The sequence below is a fragment of the Diceros bicornis genome, chromosome 28, assembly GCF_020826845.1.
Source record: "Diceros bicornis minor isolate mBicDic1 chromosome 28, mDicBic1.mat.cur, whole genome shotgun sequence".
NCBI classification, from domain to species: Eukaryota; Metazoa; Chordata; class Mammalia; order Perissodactyla; family Rhinocerotidae; genus Diceros; species Diceros bicornis.
In genome coordinates this window covers 10,431,808-10,448,640 of record NC_080767.1, presented here as the reverse complement: position 1 = coordinate 10,448,640, position 16,833 = coordinate 10,431,808, and the positions used below count along the sequence as shown (strand labels likewise).

General features: G+C 41.2%; 1 protein-coding gene across 1 annotated transcript; it reads right to left on the bottom strand.

Annotated features, from left to right (window-relative positions):
* Nucleotides 1-6,332: 6,332 nt before the first annotated feature.
* On the bottom strand, nucleotides 6,333-16,777 carry CAVIN4 (caveolae associated protein 4). Its single transcript, XM_058523659.1, has 2 exons — nucleotides 15,938-16,777; nucleotides 6,333-8,409 (listed from the first exon to the last, which is right to left on the bottom strand). Exons 1-2 carry the CDS (start codon nucleotides 16,343-16,345, stop codon nucleotides 7,726-7,728), a joined length of 1,092 nt encoding a protein of 363 aa, XP_058379642.1. The 5' UTR covers nucleotides 16,346-16,777; the 3' UTR covers nucleotides 6,333-7,725.
* Between the last annotated feature and the right edge of the window lie 56 nt (nucleotides 16,778-16,833).

Genomic DNA, 16,833 nt, shown 5'->3' with positions numbered 1-16,833 from the left:
AGAGAGGACGCCAGCACAATATTATAAAAGGTTTTAGAAAAAGAACTATATGAATGAATGACAATCATGGCTGCCTGTTGTGAAAAACTATAGAACAACAAAAAGACGATGCACACATTCATCTCTATGCAACTTCATTTACTACCGTGCCTTCAAATAGAAAATTGTTCAATTCTTCAAACTTTTCCAGAAGGAGATGTCTCTGCAGAGTGGGAGGCTTTCCTTGTAGATAACCCAGTTCCCTGCCCCTACGCTTGAAATCTGTTTTCTTTTGCTTTCTCCTGACAACAGAGCCCACCCAGTTACCCTTCCCCAGATCCTCCTCATGCACTATTTAAAGGGGTTCCTGGTTTTGATCTCTAATTTCGCAATTGAGAGAGTTGGTTTTTTGCCTAGAAGACTCATGATTAAATTTCATGATTTCCATGTTCTCCCTATTCCTACACCTCGTGCCCCTGGGGGCAAAATGTAATAATTATTGTCGTTTCAGCACAAAATTTGAGAGCAAGTCAAGAAAAATAATCCACCATATGCATATGGCCTGGCTTCCATCGAACCATAGGAATAAATTACAGGCTCCTTTGGACTCTAATCAATTACTTCCCCTCTTTCCAGCCCCTCTACCCTCACAGATGCTGTCATTCTGCAGAGCGAAAAAAAAGAGAGAAAAGAGAAATGCTTACGCAGATTATCACCGGAAGGTGATTATTTTTTAAGAATAGGGGAGAATAACTAGTAAATCTTAAGTGATTTTTTTTTCTCCAACAGTTTGCCTGTAATGCTGGTAATTTCTTTTTATGTGAGAAAGATGTATGAGTTTCAACCAGAGAATATTTTGGTGCCTTTCCTCATGGATCTACAACCTATGGTTTCTTTGGATATTTTCTCTCCTGTGGAAGAAAATTGAGTCCTATTTCGTTACAGTTGGCAAGTATATGAATGTTTCCCTCTGAAATCTTTTCCATTGCTTTGAACTAGAGCCAAGCACATCCCATGCATAAGCCTGTTAATTTATTTCTTCTCCTTATGGAAATATTCCAGATACATGTAGCCACTTGAAAGGTGCTAATACAATTAAAGTGACAAACTCATTTCAATGGATTTTATTTTACCCTAAAACAACGTATCTACAGAACCACGGCTTGTTGAGAATTTCAAGCTTATTCAGATAAAAGGCCTAATGAGACTCTGATAAGTTATGAGTGTTAGCCCATGAGCTAGATGATCAGGATAGCTTGGCTGCTTTACAATATTATGCCGTGGGCTAACTTCAGCCAGGAGTAATAACCTTAACAGACTCACAGCAAGAAATTCAACCAAACCCTCCAGACTGTGGTGTTCACTGTAGTTATAAATTTAAGCTTAGAACAATATTTAGTGTATCTCTTATCTTAAAATGAATGATAGCAGGGAGATATGGAAACCAGACAGTGTTTGAGGATAGAGAATTCTTGCTCTTTCAAAGGTAAGGACAGTCACAGACCAATCAGGAGAACATTCTTCTTGAAATGAGAGCCCGAGAATTGTTCAGAATACCTTAATTTAGAAGTTAGCCAACTTCTTTACCCACTCGCTCCTTTCAAGGAGATCTTTATCCACTCCTTCCTTCAAAGTCACACTGCCTGCATTTTCTCATGAAAGCCCACAATTTCACTTATCTATACTTCATCTAACAAGTGTGTTTCTCCAGCCGTCTCCTCTGGGCTGTGATCTATAACACTCAACTTGCCTACCCTCCACTTGGTGCTCTCAATTAGCACCTCAATTCAATGAGTCCAAAACAGGTCTCAGAGGAGTAGCAGCTACCCTCACTGGGCTACATTTAAGTCTGCACATTAGGCCTCAACGGCACAAACCAGGCTGTGGCTTCAAATTGGCCCTGCGTGCAAGTGTAGTAGGTTTTCTGGCCCAGGGGCTCCAGCCTCTCTGCCTCCTGTCGGCTTGCTACCTGCCCACCTGAGCTGGGTTACTCAGAGGGGAGCCTCCATTCCCGCTGCTCCCCCTTGCTGAGGCAGGTGTGTGGGCTTCACTGCTGGCTGATAAAATGGACTCTGCTTCTGCTCCACAGACCTTGCTCTTTCTACTGTCGCACCAGAGCACGCAGGTCCCCAGGGAGACAGGAGGGTCTAGCTCCTGTCTTAGGTCTAAACCCCATTCTCCAACAGAATTTACCAGATGCTCTACATTTGGGGGATTTATTGGACATTCGCCCCACCTGTAATAAAGATGATGCTTTGGTCTCCATTTTGCTGGCAATCCTTATATGAAGTCTTCCATCAGCCAGAACCTTGGAGAAGAGGAATGGGTTACATCAAACCCCACCTTGAACCTCTAATATATTTGTGACGCCATGACTCACATCTAATGCGACAGACACCAACGGATGAAATTTGAAACCAAAGTGCCCATGATGAGATCAAGGCTCTTGCTGCAAACATGGCAGCTGATGTGAGCAGCTACATGAAGCCTGGCAACTGGCCCCGGCCAACAGAACAGGTTACAGCAGCTTTTACTGTGCTGTCAGCTGGAATAAAAGCACAGCTTTGGCTGGAATCCTCAGGTGCCAAACAACAACTGAGATTTTTTAAAAAATCCATTCTGGACGCCAGCCGGTGGCGCAGCGGTTAAGTGTGCGCGCTCCGCTGTGGCGGCCGGGGGTTCACAGGTTCGGATCCCGTGCGTGCACCGATGCACTGCTTGTCAGGCCATGCTGTGGCGGCGTCCCATATAAAGTGGAGGAAGATGGGCATGGATGTGAGCCCAGAGCCAATATTCCTCAGCAAAAAGAGAATTGGTGACAGATGTTAGGTCAGGGCTAATCTTCCTCACAGGAAAAAAAAAAAAACATTCTGGGAATCAGGAGTAGCTTTTCTTTGGACTACACAATAAGCAAGCAGAAACCTGGCCTTGAGTAAAGATGTAGATGGAAGAGAAGCTCTCACAACGGCCTTAGACCTGAAAGGCAATTCTGCTTCTCAAGGACTTGGAGTCCTGGTGGAGAGGGCAAGGTGCTTGCTTGGGCCAGGAAAGGATCACTTCAAATCAGGCTTTTCTTTAGGCCTAGGTGATGGCCACAGCGGCTAGACCAGGCAGACCTCTAGTGTGGGAGCTTCTGGAGTACAGGCGTGGCTCCCGTTTCTCAGGCTGTGCCGGGGGACTAGCAACCAAGGCCGTCAGAGCAGAGTAAGAGGGGCATCATTAGAGTGCTGTCTTAGAATCCTGGACGGAATACCATATTTCCCATCTCGGTGAATGGCATAACCTCTTGCCCAAGCCAGACACTTGGCTATCATTTGCTCCCCATCACAACCCACGTCCAAGTTTACCCCGCTCACAGCTCTGTTAAGGCTTTAGGTCAGGTACTGTCCTCTCACCTGGAAAAATGCAAGGGCCTACTAACTGATCTCTCTTGCCTCTGGTGTGTTAACAGAGCATCCTTTTGAAAATGTCAATCATGGTACTCTCCGGCTTAAAATCCCTCAATGGCTCTTCATGGCCTTTGACATAAAACCCAAAACACCTTCACAAAACCTCTCTAGCTGGATCTTGCCTTGAGTTCTTTCTATATAATTTAGCTGACTCTTGACTGGTCTTCAAATGCCAACTTGATCTCATTTTCTCTAACTTTTCCTGACAGCCCCTCTCCAGCTTGTTAGATGCTCTTCCTCTATGCTCCCATCATCCTTTCTTAAACCTGAGGCTCCCATCACATTGTGCAAGGATGCTGAGTTCCGTGTCTATCTCCTCCACCAGGGGAAAAGTGCCTTAAGCGCAGGGACCGTGTCTTTCATCAATGGATTCACGATACCTAACGATGGCTCTCCAAGTGCTGGTGACTCAAAGATGAGTAAAATATAGTTCCTGCCCTTCAGAAGCACAGTCTAGTCTAGAAGACAGTTATACAAATAAACTAGAATACAAGGCAAGTGCTATGATGTATGATCAAAATTCTATATAAATATCTTCCGTCTCTACAGTTCCATCATCTTATGCACAGCACTAGTCACATTGCTGCATTTTTGCTTGACTGTCTCCCACAACACTGTGAGCCCCAGATAAGGACTGGGAAAGGGGAGGGGAGGTGGGGTCAAGAACTGTGTTCTATTCATCTTTGAATCCTCAGTGCCTCACACAGAATCTGGCATATAAAAATGCGATGTATATTGAACATATGGAGTAATTATAATCATGCCCCTCCTAGGGGGTGGGAGGTGACCAAGAATAGCTAAAACAAGGAAATTGACATTATCACTAAACTTAAAAGTCATCTCCCAGAATGAAAGGGAAAGGTGGTATTCCAGGGAGACAAACCACACGAGCAAAGGCATCAAGTGGCAGGGCAGTCTGGGAGGGCCCTGGACAGGCACAGCTGATCTTAGGAAGATGCCCCAGTACATTCAAAGCCTGAGAATATTCTGCCACTCCCTTCTACCGGGGGATGCCACTCCCTTCTATCAGGGATGGTAGGATGTCCTGAGACTTACAGTAAAGAGGTAGTTATCCTAGATCTCCTGTCCACTTAAATATACTGAGGGATTCTCACCTGATAAGGACAGCTATAAATCTTCAGACATCACATAACTCAGAGGTGCTCACAAGAATGACACACAAAATTCAGCATGGGGGCTTCTTCATTTTTCATTCACTACAGACCAGGTACCAGCATGCCCCAAATTCAAATAGAATTGAGGACGAGACCATAGGGGTCATTCCCCCTAATCTTGACTCAAATATGTCAGAGCAATTTATTTGGGGATCGTAACCTGTCATCTTTTTAGCAGGTTTCAATAAAAGAAGCTATAGAAAACATGTCTCAGAAGAAAAAAAGGCCCAGGAATTTCATGTACGGGAACTGCACAGTTAACAGTGATCCTGTTGAATGTTTTACGTAACATGACCCATGCTTTCAGCTGACCGAATCACAACGAACTTCAGGCCTTGTTCTAAACCAAACCCTTACAAGTGCATGGAAGGCAAAGAATGAAGTCAAAATGAAAATACTGTATTTTGGTTTGTATTTTTAATTTATGAAATCTTGCTCAAGGGGGTTCATACACACCACAAGTACAATCTCAGCAAGCTGAATTTTCATGTGCTTCTTGTCACTATTTCACACTTGGCCTGTTTCTCTAACATATGAGCCAGAACCATGCCATTGTCAACTCTCAAAGGAAAGCCCTGGATCACCATGTGCAGGAGGCAGAAGTGCACTTCCCTACTCTACCCTGTCCACTCTGTAGAAGAGCTTGAATGGGCTCCATGCCCTCGGTGTCTATGGATGTTGCATTGTTCTGCCTCATAGAAAGAAAAGGGGATAAATCCTAATGGTTTTATTTGAATAAATTGTTTAAAATCTAACATGTATAATTCCAAAAACATAAAAGAGTAAAGTAAGCAGAAAATCTAGTCTGTGTTGTCTGCAACTTTTAAAATAAGGAATGTTGACTAAAATATTCCTTGCATTAAGTGGGGATGTGTGATTTTGCAGCCCATTACAAATACATTCTTCGCATCAAGAAAACAGAATGAAAGAAGAAAAAATTATGAATGCAGAATTGAGGAATGTCCTCACTATGGGAGAAATGTCAAGAGACAGAAACAACATGGAGAGAAAAATCCTAGTACCAAGAAAGCATACAAGGTAACAATGAACCTCGAAGGACGTGAAATTGTCTTAGTGTTTCTGGGTTTGCACAAAGTCCACCATGATGAAGAGCCAGGTTATAACTCCTTCCTCATCAAAATTCAAATATATCTATATGGGAAATGTTCTATAATATGTCAAGTCTTGTTATATAATGGGTCAGTAAGCAAACAGTCATTACAAAAATTCCTTGATAGTAATACTTGCAGGAAAACATTTTAGCCCAATTGATAGTTACTCCATATAGGGCTAGAAAAAAAGAAAAAGCTTATAAGTTCTTTACATTCTTCTTAACCTAGAAACATATCTATTATAAGAAGGCTTACATCAAATTCATGCCATGGTGTTTGCATTCATTATTAGTAAAAATACTTACAAATAGGACACTGACATCAAACTTTATAATAATGTCTTCTTTAAATTCAAATTTATTGTGGCTTTAAGCAAATACATGATTAGGCATTCAAGCTCTTTCTAAACTATAATAACATTTTTCAAGTTATTTTTTTAAGTATTGTTCAATGTTGTATACAGTTTAGTTTTCAATATAAAAAGATAATGAGATGAGCATATTGATGATTTTATACATTCATTCAGATGAACAGGAAATGATGCTGAATCAAATTCCCAAATCCAAACATCCGGGTAACAAGTCAAATATTTTAAAGTTGGGGGGGGGGAGGGTGTGTGTGTGTGTGTGTGTGTGTGTGTGTGTGTATTACAACTACTACATGAACATCCAAAACTGATCTGAAAGCTGACTGTTGTCCAAACTCTTCCAATTCAACGATCCCATCATTTCTGCCCTATTTACAAACCGAGAAGATTCAAACACACCCGAAGTGCAGAGCCAGTGTGAACATCTCTCTCTTTCTTTAGCAATAGTACCTACTTCTGGACTGGCTGGATCTAAAGCTAACAGGTAAGCGGAAGCTGGCTTCTTCTGAAAGCAGCTATGATGAACTCCTATGAACAGTTTTGGACAGACACGCCCTGAGGGGAAAACCGAAATATCTGAGGTCATTTCATAACCCACTGCACCAGGGCTGACTTCAGAGAGGCCTCTTGAAGACATGACCACAGTTTTATGCTTCACACTGGTCAAGCGTTGCTCTAGTCCACCATAGAGCTAATCAAAGAAAACTAGAAATGGATTTTCCAAGAAACATGTTAAGACCCAGCTCAAACCCAAGGTCTGGTTTTAGTTTTTGATGGAAAAGAGGTCACTCAAACATTTATTTTTCACTCCCAATTCTGTGAAGAAGTTTCTGAAGACCAACTTTAGTTTCTGTCCAACCTAGGTCCTCACCACTTGGCACTCAGGGCTTTTTCAGAAGGTGTAGTTATTTCGATTCTGTTTTTGAGGAATCAGGGGGGCTTATTTTACCCCAATATGATTTGTGTTCCCCCAGAAGGTATAATGTTTCCTTTGATCTTCACAACAGTCCTCTGAGATAGGCAGGACAGGCAAACCCTCTCCATTTTATGGATGAGTTTACTAGCAGACAGCTTGCCAAGTGGCTTGTTATAAGTAAACCTGTGATGCCAGGACCAAATGTTCAAGTCCAGAACTTCAATTTTTTAATGCAAAAGCATCAAAAAAGGGTGTGATTGCTAATTACTAACAAGTCTACTGATTTGAACATAAGGATGATATAACCCACGAGTTATTCCCCTAAGAGGTTGGCCACCACATTAATCTAGACCAAAAGTGAGAGTTCACTTGCAAATGACGGCCACAAATTTGCTCTTCATTTGTTTTAGACCTCCAAACACCTAAATGACCCTTGCTAGGAAACTGTTTTTCTGGGGCAAGAGAAAGGAACTTAAAGATCCACAGCTGCCATGAGAGTGACAGAGAAAACGCTGCTAGGATCTTATAAGTCCGGGGTGGGAAAAAGAACTCCCAAGGATGTTACAAGGAAATATATATAATATTTGTATTAAGATTTTAAACATAAGAAATGAAATAGCCATACCATTACGTTTTCCTAAATGGCCTATAAACGAAATGACTATACTATTTAAACTAGAACTGTGTGATTAAGGAGATTTATATTTAAAATATACTTAATTCCTCTTTATGATGACTGCTTTAAATCCAGCAAAAGAGATTCGTCATCCTCTACTTTCACCTGGGGTTTAAAAGTGACTTTTAAAGGCTCAGGGGTCAGGATCTCCCCTCCTTCGCGAGGAGGACACCCCGCCCTGGCCTCCTCGCGGTCTGTTTCACTGAGCTCGTCAGTGTAGAGCTCACTGATGGGGCCCAGAGCCTCGCTCCTGGCGATGATGTCCACACCCATCTCCCTGACCTCTGCGGGGCCTTCGGCCACAGTTTGGTCTTTAGCTTTCCGAAGGCCACGCATCTTAAAAGCTTCCCTCGAGGGAGCTGCACTAGAAATCGATTTCTTAAATCTTTCCCCTGACTGTTTCAGTCTCTCTCCTGACTGCCTCAGCCTCTCTCCTGACTGCCTTAGCCTCTCTCTCCTCTCCGGGGTCACTATTCTAGTTCTAATTCTGTTCACTTTCTTGTCAAAATTCTGCCGTGTCTTCTGCATGTTTTCTTTGGAAAATGCCTTTTTGATATTATCGATGCGCTCCTTGCCTGACTTTCTAAGCCTAGCAGATCTGCTTTCTTCAATATAATATTCTTCATCCGAAGACAGCTCGATTGGGGGATCAAAGACATCGTCCTCCTCCTCTTGATTCACGGTCAGGTTTCTGTCTTTAACAATAGACAGGGATGTTGGACACCGAAGCTTCTCCTGAAGGAGAGATAAAGGAAGCGTGTTAGAGATCAGCTCTTTGACCTTCTGGCCACGCCTTTTGAATCTCCTCCACAGGCTGCGTATCCTCTCCCCACTCCTTAAATGTGGGTATTTTTTCATGTTTCTCTCTCCTTGGCCCTTTCATCTTCATCTCCAAAGCTCATCCTGAGCAGCCTGATCCACTCCTACGCTTTCAGATCCACTTGTAATAAACTCACAAATATTTTCTCTTTACCTCCTCCCTTCTCCTAAGATGAAGACACACTTTTAAATAATAGACAGACTTCTCCACCTAAATGTAACACGGCATCTCAAACTTAACATGTCCAAATGTCCTGATGTCAGGGCGCATCCATGACCCTCTCCACAGCTGCTTCTTTCCCTGTCCCCCTCAGCACTGACACCCATCCAGGTGCCACCCAGCTAGAGACCTCAGAATCATCGTCCCAAATATTTCCTCTCCTTCTGATCCCACGTCTAACCAGTCACCAAGTGCTGTCGATAACACTGCTTAATAGACTCCTCAGTTCCCTCCTCTTTCCTCCTTGCCTCTACCAATGTCATAATTCAGGTCCTTGTCATCTGAGGCCTGAACTTGTGCAATACCTCCACCTCCAAAACATCACCTAAGTATTTCCTGAGAAATACTTCTAAATAGCTCTGATCCTTTCTCTACTTCAACACTTTGGGGTGCTGACCAATAATCAAAGGATAGAGTTCAAACTCTTTTTTTTTTTGAGAAAGACTGGCCCTCAGCTAACATCTGTTGCCAATCTTCCTCTTTTTGCTTGAGGGAGATTGTCACTGAGCTAACACCTCTGCCCATCTTCCTCTATTTTGTATATGGGATGCCGCCACAGCATGGCTTGATGAGTGGTGCGTAGGTCCACGCCCAGGATCCGAACCCACAAACCCCGGGCTGCTGAAGAGGAGTGCACAAACCTAACTACTACACCACCAGGCCAGCCCCTAGAGTTCAAATTCTTGAGTATGATTAGAAGGTTCCTCAGTTTGAGCTAAACCTACTTCCCCACTCCTCCAGCCCAGCAACACACAACCACTCTCTCAATTCCTCAAACATGTGATGTTCTCATCCTTCCACATCATCTTTGTATATGTGATTCTTGCTACCTTATATGCCCCTTCACCTCTTCAGCTTTGTGAACAAAATCTTTCTTCAAGAATTGATTCAAATGTCCCCAGCTTCCCCAAGAGGCTAATTCTGTCTCCAATATACACCAAAATGACAGAGCTCTATTTATAGCATTTACCACAGTTTGAACTGAATTGGAACTCTACTTATTTATAAATGTCTCCCTGAGGCCTTCACTGAATGATAGGTTCCAGGAAAGCAGAGATGTGTCTTATTTATGTTTTGTGCCCAGCATCTATCAGAGTGCCTTGTACATAGCAGGTATACTCAATAAACAACTGCTGGATCAAATAAGAGGCTCATACCTTCGCCCAACAAACAGTTACTAAGCATCTACCATGCACCATCAATGTTCTAGGAACTGAGAACCTCCTGTGAAGAAAACAGAGTAAAAGAGCTTATTTTCTTGGAGAGAGAGAAATAAACAAGTTAAATATGTAGTCTGTTGGATGGTGATAAGTACAAGAGCCAAAAATACAGCAGTAAAGAGGGACATACAGTGACTGGGGAGGATGCTTGCAAAGGCCTCACCAGTAAGGTGGCATCCCAGCCTAGACCTGAAGGTAATGCGTGTATTTGGGAGGAAAGGAGAAATAGCAAAGAGGGCAGTGTGGCTGGAGCAGAGTGATCAAGGGGCAAGAAGAGGGGGAGAGAGGGTAAGAGAGGTAGCAGGAAGGCCAGATCATGTAGGGCTCTGTGTCCAGTAATAAGGACAGTGGCTCTTATTCTCACTGTGAGAGGAAGCCTTTAAAAAAGTTTTGAGGAGAATAGTGACATGATTTGACCCATGTTGTAAAAGGACCACTCTGCTGAAAATAGGCTATGGGGGCAAGATAAGAAGCAGGGAGAAGAGCTGGAGACCACTGAGATTAGTCAGGTGAGAGATGGATCAGGGTGTTGGCAGAGGTGGTGGTGGGAAGTGGTCTGATTCCCGATCGACTCTGAAGATAGGATTAGATGCTAGATTTGGATGTGGAGTGTGACAGAGTATCCAGGATAATTCTCAAGTACATGGCCTAAGCAAATGAAGGATACATTTGCCATTAACTGAGATGGGGAAGAGAGAAGGAGGAAGAGACTGGAGGGGAAGGATGGGATCTGAACATGTTGACTTTGAGATGCCCACTGGACATCCAAAGAAGCAGAGATGTCGAGTAGGCAGCTGAGTATATAAGTCTGAAATTTAGAAGAGAGGTCTGGACTAGAGATATAAATTTAGGAATCATTAATTTCAAGATGAAATTAAATATCATGAGACCAGATGAGAGAGATCACCAAGAAATTGAGTGAATGGGTCTATACTCCATTATTCAAAACTCCTTGGGGCCAAGGTGTGTTTCAGAATTCAGAATATTTCATATTTGGGGAAAATATGATATATTACATAAGATTCCCAGTGAGATCTTGGGAAGAAACATGTTTGTGGGAAGAAACATCTTTGTGGCAAAAAAACACGAATATTCACCCTAAGGTGGGATAAAGAGTATAAACAGCCTCGTGCTATTTCAAGTCAGGTTTTGCAATCAAATGAGTTCAGGTCAGGCTAGGTCTTGCTGTCAAATAAGTTACAAACAAAAATTTTATTTTTAGACACGTGAAAAGATGTTCAACATCACTAATAATTATGGAAATGCAAATCAAAACTACAATGAGATATCACCTTACACCTGTTAGAATGGCTATAATTACCAAGACAAAAAATAAGAAATGTTGGAGAGGATGTGGAGAAAAGGGAACCCTCATACACTGCTGATGAGAATGCAAACTGGTGCAGCCACTATGGAAAACAGTATCCTGGAGATGTCTCAAAAAATTAAAATAGACATACCATACAACAGAGCTATCCCACTCCTGGGTATTTATCCAAATAACTTGAAATCAACAACTGAAAGAGATTTATGCATCCCTATGTTCACTGCATTATTCACAATAGCCAAGATGTGGAAACAGCCCAAGTGCCCAACAACTGATGAATGGATAAAGAAGAGGTGGTATATTTATACAATGGAATACTATTCAGCCATAAAAAAAGACAAAATTGTCCCATTTGCAACAACATAGATGGACCTTGAGAGTATTATGGTAAGCGAAATAAGCCAGAGAAAGACAAACACTGCATGATTTTACTCATGTGTGGAAGATAAACAAACACCCGGACAAAGAGAACAGATTAGTGGTCACCAGAGGGGAAGGGGGCGGGGGAGTGGTCATAAGGCATAACGGGGCACATATATATGGTGACTGACAATAATGTACACCAGAGATTTCACAAAGTTATAAACTATTATGACCTCAATAAAAATGATAAAATAAAAAATTTATTTTTAGAAACTTTTGGATTTTGGTGTTATAAATAGATAAATGGATTTCGGACCTGTGGATAAGGAAGAGTGGAGAAAGAACCAAAAAGGAGAAATATCAGCCAGTGAGGCAAGAAGAAATCCAAGAAAGAGCAGCACCCCTAGAAGCCAAGGGGAAAGAAGTTTCAAGAAAAGAGAGAGGGGCGCCGGCCCAGTGGCGCAAGCCGTTAAGTGCGTGCACACCACTGTGGCAGCCAGGGGTTCGCCGGTTCGGATCCCGGGCGCGCACCAATGCACCACTTGTCCGGCCATGCTGTGGCGGCGTCCCGTATAGAGTGGAGGAAGATGGGCAGGGATGTTAGCCCAGGGCCAGTCTTCCTCAGCAAAAAGAGGATTGGCAGATGTTAGCTCAGGGCCGATCTTCCTCACAAAACAAAAAAAAAAGGAGAGAGGGATCAACTACGTCAAATGTGTCAAAAGGATGAGGATGAGAACTGGATTGGGGAACATGGCAGACACTAGTGACCTTGAGAACCTGAAACACAGATGCTAAAGGAACTCAACTCACTATTTAGGGATTATTTCTAAAACTAAACAGGCAACACTTAAAAGATCATGAGATTTTTTTAACTGAATCTCTAAGTTAAAATTTCTAAAAGAAACTGTGCTCCTACTTGAGATCCAGATTAAACCTGTTCAATCAAAAAAATTTAATAAATATGTAAGAAATACATTTACACATATTCTAAAAGCTATCAGCCTGACAGTCAAGAAGATATCCCTGGAACCTTATTTCTTTGGATACTTATTTAAAATTAAATTCTTTGGCTACAGGAGTGGAGAGTCTAGGAGCTAAAAAAAGGCAGGGTGGGTGTCTCATAGCTCTCTGATGAATCAGTCAGAAGCAGCAAAGTTATTCCTCTCCTTTCCTGACACCTGCTACAGGGAGTAGCTTCATCAACACTTGAGTGGGCTGGTATGGCCTGAGAAGGTATAATTAGAAAAGGAAGGAGCCAAAGAATAATTACTGCTTGGTAGGGGGGAAAACTCCTCACAATCCTGCTGTGAAGAAATCAGATATAGCCTAACTCAGGAATCACAAACCCACTTTCAATTGCACAACAAATTATACAAAACCAAGCTGAAAAACAAAACAAAACAGAGGTAGAGTCAGAGAAAGTACTCATTATGTGGATCTATTTATTGCAACTCCTATGAGTCAGAGATACCATGAGTTACTGGTGAATATACTGTTATAATAATTGAAGATTATAGGATTGAACCATAGGTAATTTCCAAATACAATTATTATATATCTTTTTATGTAAAAGTCCAGGTAAAAAGATGATTTTTATAACAAAATGAGTACTTTGGGTCAGAGTAAAGCGGCTTTGATTATCAGAGTAATATAACTAGTGGAATTTGGAATATATCAAAGTATGGGACTTATCATTAGGGAATGGCCGAGTATCTCATTTGTTAACCACAGGCACGTGTTTAGTAAGCAAAATGGTCAGAAGATATGGTAAGACTCCTGGCTTGCACGGTGAGAAGGTCATCAAGGTGAAGGTATGTTCAAAGAAAAATCATAACTGTATGAGAAATAGCAGATGATTTTTTTTTAATGTCAGTGTCCAGGATTAGCTGAAAGCTCAGCCATACACAACTGCGGGTGACAAAACAGCAACACACACTTGTTACCAAAAGACGCATCCAGCGAAAACTTTTTGAGGAAAAACCCAAATGGAAATGAAAGTATACTAAAGCTGAATTACTCAGCTTCAAGTTAATTTTAGTGGAAGGGAGAATCTCAATATAACCACTTACACATATTAACTCCGAAAATGAATTGTAAGAACTAATTTTAACTGCTGAGGATAACCATGTGAATATCGTATATGGTGTTCTGACATCTAATGAATCATCAAAGCCAAGTTCTACGTCCATTGTTATCTGCCTTTGTCTTTTCTCTACAAGTTCTCCTATTTTTATAAAAGATAACCACCGCTTATTTACAAACTGCTGCTTACTCTGAACAACTGAAATTCACAGAATCTTCATCGCATTCTGTCTTACAAGGAAAGAGATCTGACCTAAACTAGTGCCTCTCAGTTGCTTTTTCATACTATCTTCTATTCGTTTAAGTAATAATAGGGGCTCAAAGAAAAAAAACACCAAGTTTCAGGGAATAAACAAGTGAATATAGAAACATCTTAACTTTAAAGAAAAGAATTATGTCAATAGACAAACCAGAGTCAATTAGAACTTTTCAGAAACTTCTTTGTGCTAGCCTTCATAAATCCTGACTGGCACCTGGTCCACTCTTTGCACAAGGTTCTCAGGAGGAATGCTGGATACCAAGACTGTTTCCTGGCATGTCCCATGCAAGTGGAGGGTGAGATATACCCATCACTGCCAATGCCCTTGGAAAGTGAATTCAAGAATGGATACTACACTCTCCAATACCCAATCTAGATCCCATTACATACACTAACACTGCGACTGGCCTCTGAGAGGAATGTGAGTGATTTTTTTTTCCCCACCTTTTTAAGTCTAGAATAGGACTTCCAAGGACCTGGAAGGAAAGGGAAATAGTAAAGGACTTCAAATGGCCTAGTACAATCTGTCTACCTTGGAAATAAGCAACTCTTCTCTCTCCTCCCTATTCCTAAATAACCAACAGGCGCTTAAAAACAGATCCAAAATACCACTGTGCCATCTCAGTGTAACTTTATCAGTTAACAGAGGGCTGTGGAGAACTGACTAACGTGTAGAGAATGCTATGGGCAGTTATGGCCTACAGCCCTAGTATCTTACACATATCTGCCCACCTAATCCAAGTGCGTTCCTATTTCATTTTGTTTTTATTCTTCTAGGTTTTTTCCCTATGCATATGGGCATTCATCCACTTTAAAAATACAGTGCGATAACACTGTATATATGCACCAGTGAACATCCCTGCATACATTACTGATTTGATACTTAGAACAAATCTCTGACATGAAATTTTTGGGCCAAAAGGTTTGTGAATTTTTAAGGTTCTTAAATACATACCAACAAAACTGCCTTCCATAAAATTAATTCTACCAACTTATAATTCCACCAGCAGAATACTGAAGTACTTGTTTTTTTCTACCCTTAAACTCTGAGTATGTTTTAGTAACTGCAAATACTTAAATAGGTGAAAGTGGAATTCTGCTCATTTATTCTGTCTTTTGTGAACTGTCTGCTAATGACTTTCCTGTTTTCCCACCAATAGAGGAGAGTTCAACATTTTCCTTTCCATTTGGAAGAGTTTTAAAATATACTATATAGATATGCTTTTGCCATGGGTATGTTCCTATTTCAAAAAATATGAGTGTCAAGCACAGATTAATATAGGAACTTAGCCCGATACACAATGCCACACAAAACCTATTATATTAAATCACTAAGTAAAAAGACCTTGTAATCAAATATAACAAATCACTTATGTGACTCCTACATTTGTATAACTATAATAATAAAAAAATAAGAACAATTGCCTGATTCATTAAGAAATAGCGTTTTTCTTATTATTATGACTCACATGTAAATATTCCAATAGACAGATTATATTCCAAAAAGTTTACATTTTACAGTTTAGGGCTTTCCTGGCTCTCTATTATAAGGAAAAAAAACACATTGTGGGGCTACTGGTCCTGCTTCCTTTCTCATACAACAAAGAGGTGTTTTAAATTAGAGGCTCCTTAGGTTTCTTCCAGTTCTAACATTCTAAGGTCTAAGGGCATCATGCTAATACGTCTAATACACCAAAAGAGCTTTACCTATATTAAGTTTCAAAGGCAAGAAATAGCCTCAGCTATGCTCCACAGTTCATATTACACAAAATGGTTGAGAAGCTCAAAATACTGTTAGTACATTAGTTAACATAGAAATGGTCTTATCCTGAGATCTCTGCTGATACAGAATTCCACTACATGAATATGTACAATAGTTATGAGGCAACACTGGAAACCTCTGATAGGACCTGTTGGCCATTAAAGGATGTGAGAGATCGCAGTAATCGAGCTAAACGTGAGTGCAAGCTTACCTGGAATATTACCACGCGAAATTTGTTTTTCTTCATTATTTCCTCTTGCCTAGATTCAACCTTTTTAACATGAGTTTGTTGCCTCTCCACCCGGGCCTTCACATCTTTAATGTGAGCACTGACTTTTCGGGTTTTCTCAAACAACTTGTTAATAAGATAGCTTGTATTGCTGTGTGACTGTGAAAGCTTCAATAGGTCAATCTGGACGGATTTTATGGCATTTTCCATCTCCCTGTGTCTCTCTTCTATCCTCTTCTGGCTCGCCTGCACACTGTCCACGATGGTGGCAACTTTGTCCAGCACAGTCACGATGGTAAAAGCAGCGTCTTGGTCTTCATCCTCTGTAACGCTCGACAGGCGATTCCGGTGGATTTTATCAGCATTTGAAGCAGACCCATTATGTTCCATTTTATTTATTTCTCAGTGAAAGATGTCCTACCAAAGTCAGTTCTGGCACTTAGAGCAAAACAGGCAACGGGGTTGTTGAAAGTATTGGAAACCCCACCCCTGGAGACTGGTCAAGTATTTGTAACTACAAATACCCATACGTGACCGCTCTGCAATATGAGCCCTTGCAAAGCACCGGGGACTGTTCCAAGCATGCTTGCTGACTGACTAAGGGACTCAAATAAGGCCGGGTGGACACAAGAGGAGAGCTTCTTAAAAAAAGCTTCGCTGACGCCACCATGTTACTAATATTAAGCCTAGAAGCCGAATGACCAAAAAAGCAAACTCCAAATGCTGGAGGAAGCTTTTGCCTTTAGATCATTTCAAGTAGTATTTGTAAAAACAAAGCGGCATTTTGAACTGAAATGTGCTTTTGCTATTAATTTCACATATTAAATGTACTGATATATCAATATCAAAGAATATAGTAAATAAACACACCAAAACAG

Coding starts and splice junctions, on each gene's coding strand:
- CAVIN4 (XM_058523659.1), bottom strand. CDS start 16,345: ATGGAACATAATGGGTCTGCTTCAAATGCTGATAAAATCCACCGGAAT. Junction 8,410..15,937: donor TTCGCGTGGTAATATTCCAG/GTAAGCTTGCAC, acceptor TCTCTCCTTCAG/GAGAAGCTTCGGTGTCCAAC.